Raw genomic sequence first — 9,902 nt, forward strand, 5'->3', positions numbered from 1 at the left:
GCCCAAATCCACCCCCCCCCCCCCCCACGGAGTCCAAACCCCCCCCAAAAGGAAGCCAAAAATCCCCCCCCCCCCCCCCCCCCCCCCCCCAGGAGCCCAAAACACCCCCGTAAGGGACCCCACCCCCCCCCCCCAGGGAGCCCAAACCCCCCCCCCAAAAAGAAGCCAAAAGTCGCCCCCCCCCAAGGGAGCCCAACCCCCCCCCCCAGAGTCCAAACCCCCCCCCAAAAAGGAAGCCAAAAATCACCCCCTCCGGGGAGCCCAACCCCCCCCCACAGAGTTCAAACCCCCCCCCCCCCCCAAAAGGAACCCAAAAATCGTCCCCCCCCCAAAAGGGACCCCAACCCCCCCCCCCCCCAGAGTCCAAATCCCCCCCCAGACTCCAAACCCCCCCCCCCCGCAAAGGAAGCCAAACCCCCCCCCCCCCGGAGTCCAACCCCCCCCCCCAAGGGACACCCCCCCCCCAAAATACCCCCCCCAACCCCCCCCCCAGACCCCAGAATTCTGCCCCCCCCCCAGACCCCAAACCCCCCCCCAGCGACCCCAAAACCGGACCAAAGGGGGGGGGACGGGACACCCCACCCCCCCCCCCGGACCCCAAAATACCCCCCCCCGGGGACCCCAACCCCCCCCTCGGGAGCCCAAACCCCCCCCCAGGGACCCCCAAACTGCACCGGGGGGGGGGGACACCCCAAAATCCCCCCCCCCCCAGGAACCCCAAACCCCCCCCCGGGACGCCAAAATCCCCCCCCAAGAGACCCCAAATCCCCCCCCCTTAGGGCCCCATAACCCCCCCCCCGGGGACCCCATAACCCCCCCCCCCGGGGTGAGGGGGGGGGGGGGGGGACACACGGATACCCGCCCCATAGCCTGCCCCATAGCCTGCCCCATAGCCTGCCCCCCAAGTGCCCCCCCCGCCCCGTACCGAGGGCGAGGGAGACGTGGTCGCACATCCCCAGCAGCTGCCCGAAGCAGACGCTGCCCCCCCCCGGCGGGATGCCCAGCTCCTCCATCCTGCCCCACAAGTGGCCGCTATGGGGCAGGCCCCGCCCCACACATCCCCCTCCCCACCCCCCCCAACACCCCTCCCCCCCCACCAGGGGGTGACACCCGCCCCCCCAAAACACCTCCCCTCCCCCCCCCCCATCATCCTTGGGGATGTTCTTCCATCCCGCCCCACACCCTGCCCCACATCCCGCCCCACAAGTGGCTGCTATGGGGCAGGCCCCGCCCCACACATTCCCCCCCCCCAACCCCTAAGTGACCCCCCCCGCCCCCCCCCGGGGGTGACACCCCCCCTAAAACGCCCCCCCACCCCACCCACAGGGGATGCTTCTCCACCCCGCCCCACACCCTGCCCCACAAGTGGCCGCTATGGGGCAGGCCCTGCCCCACACATCCCCCTGCCAACACCCCCACGGCGCCCCCCCCCCCCCCCGGAGTGACAACCCCCCCCTTAAAACACCCCCCCACCCCCCCCCCATGGGGTGCTCCTCACCCCGCCCCACGCCCTGCCCCACAAGTGGCCGCTATGGGGCTAGTCCTGCCCCACACGTTCCCCCCCAACCCCTAAGTGATCCCCCCCCCGCCCAGGGGGTGACACCCCCCTAAAACGCGCCCCCCCCGGGGGACGCTTCTCCACCCCGCCCCACACCCTGCCCCACAAGTGGCCGCTATGGGGCAGGCCCTGCCCCACACATCCCCCCCCCCGCCCCCAGGCCCCCATGGACACCCCCCCCCCCCCGTGGCGATTAGCAACGCCCTAAAACACCCCCCCCTCCCCCCCCTTCATGGGGGGGGCTCCTCCCCTCCCGCCCCACACCCTGCCCCACACCCTGCCCCACAAGTGGCCGCTATGGGGCAGGGCCCCCCCCGCCCCACCTCCTCACGGCGTGCAGCACCGAGGCCTCGTTGTGGGTGGCCACCATCAGCCCGAAGCGGTCGCCGTCCCGCGCCGCCAGCCCCAGGGCCACCTCCAGGCACTCCCCATAGCTGCCCCACAACTTGGGGGTCACAACGGGGCACCCCCGGCGGGGGGGGGGGGCGGGTTGGGGGTCCCGGGGGGGTTGGAGATCCCCAAGGGGGAGTTTTAGGGTCCTTTTGGGGGGTTTGGGGCCCCCGGGGTGGGTTTTTGGGGGTCGTCCCACCTCCCGGCCTGCCCCATAGCTGCCCCACAAGTTGTGGGTCGCAACGGGGCACCCCCGGGGGGGTGGTTGGGGGTCCCCAAGGGGGATTTTGGGGTTTGGGGGGGGGATTTTGGGGGTCCCGGGGTGGGTTTTTGGGGGTCCCCCCCGCCCCACCTCCGAGCCTGCCCCATAGCTGCCCCACAAGTTGTGGGTCGCAACGGGGCACCCCCGGGGTGGGGGTTGGGGGTCCCCAAGGGGGATTTTTAGGGTCTTTTTGGGGGGGTTTGGGGCCTCCGGGGTGGGTTTTTGGGGGTCGTCCCACCTCCCGGCCTGCCCCATAGCTGCCCCACAAGTTGTGGGTCGCAATGGGGCACCCCCGGGGGGGGTGGGGGTTGGGGGTCCCCAAGGGGGATTTTGGGGTTTGGGGGGGGGATTTTGGGGGTCCCGGGGTGGGTTTTTGGGGGTCACCCCGCCCCACCTCTGAGCCTGCCCATAGCTGCCCCACAAGTTGTGGGTCGCAATGGGGCACCCCCCGGGGGGGGTGGGGGTTGGGGGTCCCCAAGGGGGATTTTGGGGTTTGGGGGGGGATTTTGGGGGTCCCAGGGTGGGTTTTTGGGGGTCACCCCCGCCCCACCTCCAAGCCTGCCCCATAGCTGCCCCACAACTTGTGGGTCGCAACGGGGCACTCCCGGGGTGGGGGTTGGGGGTCCCCAAGGGGGATTTTGGGGTTTGGGGGGGGGATTTTGGGGCCCCCGGGGTGGGTTTTTGGGGGTCGCCCCGCCTCCCGGCCTGCCCCATAGCTGCCCCACAAGTTGTGGGTTGCAACAGGGCACCCCCGGGGGGGGGGGGGTTGGGGGTCCCCAAGGGGGATTTTGGGGTTTGGGGGGGGGATTTTGGGGGTCCCGGGATGGGTTTTTGGGGGTCGCCCCACCTCCAAGCCTGCCCCATAGCTGCCCCACAAGTTGTGGGTCGCAACGGGGCACCCCGGGGGGGGTGGGTTGGGGGTCCCCAAGGGGGATTTTGGGGTTTGGGGGGGGGATTTTGGGGGTCCCGGGATGGGTTTTTGGGGTCGCCCCACCTCTTAAGCCTGCCCCATAGCTGCCCCACAAGTTGTGGGTCGCAACGGGGCACCCCCGGGGCGGGGGGTTGGGGGTCCCCGGGGGGGGAATTTTGGGGTTTTTGGGGGGGGGTGGGGGTGGATTTTGGGGGTCCCGGGGGTGGGATTTGGGGGAGTCCCCGCCCCCCCCAACTTATGGGTCGCGCCGTGGGGCAGAGCCCCCCCCCCCCCCCCCCCCCCTTCATAACCGACCTGCGGTGGGTGGCCTCGAGGCTGGGCTGGAGGGGGCCTGGCCCCGCCCCCTCGGGAGGCTCCGCCCCACGGATTGGCTCCGCCCCTCCAGGCTCCGCCCCACGGCTCGGCTCCGCCCCACGGATTGGCTCCGCCCCACGGCTCGGCCCCGCCCGCCGAAGCTCCGCCTCCAGGTAGGCCCCACGGACCAGCTTGACCCCAAAGGCTGCCCCATAGCGCCGGGCGGCCGCCGCGTCCCCCTCCATCCGCCGACGGCCGTCCTGGGGGGCAGCCCCACGGCCAGCCTCGGGGGGGGGTCGGGGCAGGGGGGGCGGATGATCTGCCCCACAGCTCCCCCCCCCCCCCCCCACCACGCACCCGCCCCGGCCCGCCGTGGGGCTGCCCCACACGGCCCCGACCCACAGCGGGGATGGCAGATGGCAGCCCCACGGCTTCGCCTCCCGCCTCCTGCCCCACACCTGCACCCCACATCTCCCACCTCTGCCCCACATCTCCCACCCCACATCTCCCACCTCTGCCCCACATCTCCCACCCCACACCTCCCATCTCTTGCCCCACACCTCCCACCTTCTGCCCCACACTTCCCACCTCCTACCCCACATCTCTGCCCCACACCTTGGCCCCACGCCTCCCATCTTCTGCCCCACACGTTCTGCCCCACATCTGCCACTTCCTGACCCACACCTCTCTTCTCCACCCCACACCTTCACCCCACACCTCCCACCTCTGCCCCACACCTTCGCCCCACACCTCCCACCTCCCACCCCACCCCTCTGCCCCACGTCTCTGCCCCACGCCTCCCACCTCTGCCCCACTTTTCCCACCCCACACTTCCCACCTCTGCCCCACACCTTCACCCCACATCTCCCACCTTCAGCCCCACACCTCCCACCTCCCACCCCACCCCTCTGCCCCACACTTCTGCCCCATGCCTCCCACCTCCTGCCCCACACCTTCACCCCACATTTCCCACCTTCACCCCACACTTCCCACCTCCTGTCCCACACCTCTGCCCCACACCTCCCACCTCCTGCCCCAGACCTTCGCCCCACACCTCCCACCCCGCCCCTCTGCCCCACACCTCCTGCCCCACACTTCCCCCCTCCTGCCCCACGCCTTCACCCCACACCTCCCCCCTCCCGCCCCGCCCCTCTGCCCCACAGCTCCGCCCCACGCCTCCCACCTCTGCCCCACACCTTCACCCCACACCTCCCACCTCTTGCCCCACGCCTTCACCCCACATCTCCCCCCTCCCGCCCCGCCCCTCTGCCCCACACCTCCTGCCTCCCGCCCCGCCCCTCTGCCCCACAGCTCCGCCCCACGCCTCCCACCTCTTGCCCCACGCCTTCACCCCACGCCTCCCCCCTCCCGCCCCACACTTCTGCCCCACAGCTCCCCCCTCCCGCCCCGCCCCTCTGCCCCACAGCTCCGCCCCACGGCCCCGCACCCGCAGGTAGGCCTGGTAGGTGTTCCAGACCCACGGCGCCCCCCGGTTGTGTCGCGCCGCCAGCGCCAGCGTCACCAGCCCCAGCCCCGGGTTCAGGTCACTCGTCTCCGCGTCCACCAGCAGCTGCACGCGCTGCCCCACGGCGGCCTGCGGAGGGCCCGGGCCCCACGGCCCGCCCCATAGCCAGCCCCACAGCCGGCCCCGCCACCAGCCCCACAGCCGGCCCCGCACCCCCCCTCCTTCTGCCCCACAGCCCCCCCGGTTGCCACCCCATTCTCAGCCATTTCTCCATTTCTGCCCCACATCCCGCCCCACACCCCGCCCCATAGCCAGCCCCACACCCTGCCCCACAGCCAGCCCCACAGCCACCTTCTGCCCCATAGCTGCCCAATTTCCCCCCCCATTCTCAGGCATTTCCCCCCTTCTGCCCCACACCCTGCCCCACACCCTGCCCCATAGCCAGCCCCACAGCCAGCCCCACACCCCCCGCCTTCTGCCCCACAGCCCCCCCAGTTCCCACCCCATTCTCAGCCATTTCTGCCCCACATCCCACCCCACACCCCGCCCCATAGCCAGCCCCACACCCTGCCCCATAGCCAGCCCCACAGCCAGCCCCACAGCCAGCCCCACGCCCCCCGCCTTCTGCCCCACAGCCCCCCCGGTTGCCACCCCATTCTCAGCCATTTCTCCATTTCTGCCCCACATCCCGCCCCACACCCCGCCCCATAGCCAGCCCCCACAGCCACCTTCTGCCCCATAGCTGCCCGATTTCCCCCCCCTTCTCAGCCATTTTCCCCCCTTCTGCCCCACACCCTGCCCCACACCCTGCCCCATAGCCAGCCCCATAGCCAGCCCCACAGCCAGCCCCATGCCCCCCGCCTTCTGCCCCACAGCCCCCCCGTTCCCCCCCTATTCTCAGCCATTTCCCCCTTTCTGCCCCACACCCTGCCCCACACCCTGCCCCACAGCCAGCCCCACATCCCCCACCCCATAGCTCCCTCATTCCCCTCCATCCCACCCCACACCCAGCCCCACATCCCCCACCCCATAGCTCCCTCATTCCCCTCCATCCCACCCCACACCCAGCCCCACATCCCGCCCCACATCCCCCCACCCTGTGTCCCATAACCCCCCCCCACCACCACGTCCCACCCCACACCCTGCCCCATAGCCAGCCTCACACACCCCCCCCCCCCCAACTTCTGCCCCACACCCTGCCCCACAGCTCACCGCAGCCACCTCGTCCAGGCGCCGCAGCGCGACCCCCAAGTGCTGGTTCTCCCCCGGGGTCAGGAAGGGGAAGGCGGGGGCCTGGGGGGGGGGGGGGGCAGTTATGGGGCAGGGGGTCATTGGGGTGGGGGGTGGGGGGGGGCAGTTATGGGGCAGGGGGGGGGTCACTTGGGGGGGGGGACACACGCACCCGGCCCCCCATGATGGCCGCCAGCCCCTCGGGGGTCAGCCCCGGCTCCGCCATCCGCCCCGAGAGCTTCTGCTGTGGGGAGATGTGGGGCAGGGAGGTGTGGGGCAGGGAGGTGTGGGGCTGGGGGGGGGGGGTGGTGTCCCCCGCCCCACACATCCTCCCCTCCCCCAACACCCCCCCCATCCCCCCCCGCCCCACACGTCCCCCCCCGCCCCACACATCCCCCTCTGCCCCACACGTCCGCCCCTGCCCCACACATCACCGCTGCCCCACCCGGCCCTGCCCCATATGCCCCACACCTCTCCCCTGCCCCACACATCCCCCCCCGCCCCACATCCCCCCCCCGCCCCACACTTCTCTCTGCCCTACACATCTCCCCCTGCCCCACACTTCCCCTGCCCCACATGTCCCCTCCCGCCCCACACATCCTCCCCCACCCCACTCCTCCCCTGCCCCACACATCCACTGACTGCCCCACACCTCCCCCCCGCCCTACACCTGCCCTGCCCCACACATCCCAGCCCAGCCCCACACATCGCCTCCTGCCCCACACATCGGCCTCGCCCCACACACTCCCCCCACCCCACAAGGCCCCCCCCGCCTTACACCCGCCCTGCCCCACACCTCCCGCCCTGCCCCACACGTCCCTTCCTGCCCCACACATCCTCCCCCACCCTTCCCCTGCCCCACACATCCACCGCCTGCCCCACACATCCCCCCCGCCCTACACATCGCCCTTGCCCCACACACTCCCCCTGCCCCACACATCCCTCTGCCCCACACCTCTCCCCCTGCCCCACACATTCCCCCCGCCCCACGCTTCCCCTGCCCCACGCACCCACCCCACACAATCGCCGCTGCCCCACACATCTCCCCCCCGCCCCACACATCCCCCTCACCCCATACGTTCCCTGCCCCACACATCCCCCCGCCCATCTCCCCTCCTGCCCCACACGCTCCCCCTGCCCCACACATTCCCCCTGCCCCATACATCTCCCCCTGCCCCACACATCCCAATCCTGCCCCACGCGCCCCCCCGCCCCACACATCCCCCTCTGCCCCACACATCCCCCTCTGCCCCACACATTGCTGCTGCCCCCCGGCATTCCCCCGCCCCACAGATGTGTGGGGCTGCCCCCCAACTCACGCAGAGGCGGGCGCTCATCAGGGCCGTCACCTTCAGCTGCATCATGGGCCGGGGGCCGGTGGCGGCCGCCAGCCCCACACATTCCAGCGCCGCCCCACGGTTCGACTCGTACCACGTCTCCCTGCCCCACACGCGGGGGGAGATGTGGGGCGGGAGACCGTAACCCCCCCCTCTCCCCCCTCCCCGCCCCATATACTGGGGGAGAAGTGGGGCAGGACCCCTTGGATCTCCTTCCCTGCCCCATAGATGCGGTGCAGGACTCCTTAAATCCCCTTTCTCACCCCATAGATGTGGGGCAGGATGCCTTAGACCCCTTCCCTGCCCCATAGATGTGGGGCAGGACCCCTTAGACCCCCTCCCCACCCCATAGAAGTGGGACAGAACCCCTCAAAACCCCCCTCCCCGCCCCATAGATGTGGGGCAGAACGCCTTAGACCCCCTCCCTGCCCCATAGATGTGGCGCAGGACTCCTTAAATCCCCTTTCTCACCCCATAGAAGTGGGGCAAGACCCCTTAGACCCCCTCCCCGCCCCACAGAAGTGGGGCAGAACCCGTTAGACCCCCTCCCTGCCCCATAGATGTAGGGCAGAACCCCTGAAACCCCCCTCCCCGCCCCATAGAAGTGGGGCAAGACCCCTTAGACCCCCCCCCCGCCCCATAGAAGTGGGGCAAGACCCCTTAGACCCCCCCCCCGCCCCATAGAAGTGCGGCAGAACCCCTTAAATGCTCTTTCTCACCCCATAGATGTGGGGCAGAACCCGTTAGACCCCCCCTCCCTGCCCCATAGAAGTGGGGCACGACCCCTTAGACCCCGTCCCCGCCCCATAGAAGTGGGGCAGGACCCTTTAAATCCCCTTTCTCGCCCCATAGATATGGGGCAGGACCCCTCAAACCCCCCTCCCCGCCCCATAGAAGTGCGGCAGAACCCCTTTAATGCCCTTTCTCACCCCATAGATGTGGGGCAGAACCCGTTAGACCCCCCCCCCCTTGCCCCATAGAAGCGGGGCAGGACCCTTCAACCCCCCTCCCCGCCCCATGGAAGTGGGGCAGGACCCTTTAAATCCCCTTTCTCGCCCCATAGATGTGGGGCAGAACCCCTTAGACCCCCTCCCCGCCCCATAGAAGTGGGGCAGGACCCTTTAAATCCCCTTTCTCGCCCCATAGATGTGGGGCAGGACCCCTCAAACCCCCTCCCCGCCCCATAGAAGTGGGGCAGGACCCTTTAAATCCCTTTTCTCACCCCATAGAAGTGGGGCAGGACCCCTTAGACCCCCCTCCCCACCCCATAGAAGTGGGGCACGACTCCTTAGACCCCCTCCCCGCCCCATAGAAGTGGGGCAGGACCCCTCAGACCCCCTCCCCGCCCCATAGAAGTGGGGCAGGACCCTTTAAATCCCCTTTCTCGCCCCATAGATGTGGGGCAGGACCCCTCAAACCCCCTCCCCGCCCCATAGAAGTGGGGCAGGACCCTTTAAATCCCTTTTCTCGCCCCATAGAAGTGGGGCAGGACCCCTTAGACCCCCCTCCCCACCCCATAGAAGTGGGGCACGACTCCTTAGACCCCCTCCCCGCCCCATAGAAGTGGGGCAGGACCCCTCAGACCCCCTCCCCGCCCCATAGAAGTGGGGCAGGACCCTTTAAATCCCCTTTCTCGCCCCATAGATGTGGGGCAGGACCCCTCAAACCCCCTCCCCGCCCCATAGAAGTGGGGCACGACTCCTTAAACCCCCTTTCTCGCCCCATAGATGTGGGGCAGGACCCCTCAAACCCCCCTTGCCGCCCCATAGAAGTGGGGCAGGACCCCTCAAACCCCCCTTGCCACCCCATAGAAGTGGGGCACGACCCCTCAGACCCCCTCCCCGCCCCATAGAAGTGGGGCAGGACCCCTCAACCCCCCTCCCCGCCCCATAGAAGTGGGGCACGACCCCTCAACCCCCCTCCCCGCCCCATAGAAGCGGGGCAGGACCCTTGAACCTACCCGTCCTTCTCCTGCCCCACATCCTCCTCGATGGGGAGGGCCAGCATGGGCCTCAGCCCCACGGCGCGCAGCCGCCGGGCGGTGGCCACCACCTCGCCGTGGGTCTGGCCCCCCACGAACTGCCCGTAGAAGGTGGCCCGCAGCAGCCGGCCCCACAACCGCTCCCCCAGCACCCGCCGCGACGCCCCCAGGATCTATGGGGCAGGGGAGAGAGAACCGGCCTTCACCCGTCTCCCCCCGGCCTCTTCCCTGCCCCATAGCGCTCGCCGTGGGGCTCGCCGTGGGGCTCACCGTGGGGGCGTGTCGCACCAGGGGCCCGATGGCGCAGAGCTGCAGCACCAGCAGCGCCCGCAGCAGCGCGCCCCACGGCTGCCCCACAAACGCCCCTTCTCCCCCCAAGTCCACGGGGGGCGGCCGGGATCCCGCCGTGGGGCGCCCCACGGAACCCCCCTCCCGCTCCTCCTGCCCCATGGCC

General features: G+C 70.5%; 1 protein-coding gene across 1 annotated transcript in view; it reads right to left on the reverse strand.

Moving 5' to 3' along the window:
* Positions 1 to 9,898, reverse strand: part of PRODH2 (proline dehydrogenase 2) — a 10,450-nt gene extending 552 nt beyond the window's left edge. Inside the window, exons 1-9 of the mRNA XM_074567882.1 lie at positions 9,719 to 9,898; positions 9,428 to 9,621; positions 7,450 to 7,570; positions 6,303 to 6,374; positions 6,113 to 6,193; positions 4,883 to 5,029; positions 3,436 to 3,695; positions 1,882 to 1,992; positions 859 to 1,014 (exon numbers count right to left, since the gene is read on the reverse strand). Of these exons, the coding sequence (XP_074423983.1) occupies positions 859 to 1,014; positions 1,882 to 1,992; positions 3,436 to 3,695; positions 4,883 to 5,029; positions 6,113 to 6,193; positions 6,303 to 6,374; positions 7,450 to 7,570; positions 9,428 to 9,621; positions 9,719 to 9,898 (1,322 nt within the window). The remainder of the gene's footprint in view (positions 1 to 858; positions 1,015 to 1,881; positions 1,993 to 3,435; positions 3,696 to 4,882; positions 5,030 to 6,112; positions 6,194 to 6,302; positions 6,375 to 7,449; positions 7,571 to 9,427; positions 9,622 to 9,718) is intronic.
* Between the last annotated feature and the right edge of the window lie 4 nt (positions 9,899 to 9,902).

This window comes from Larus michahellis, chromosome 30, assembly GCF_964199755.1.
Source record: "Larus michahellis chromosome 30, bLarMic1.1, whole genome shotgun sequence".
Classification (NCBI taxonomy): domain Eukaryota; kingdom Metazoa; phylum Chordata; class Aves; order Charadriiformes; family Laridae; genus Larus; species Larus michahellis.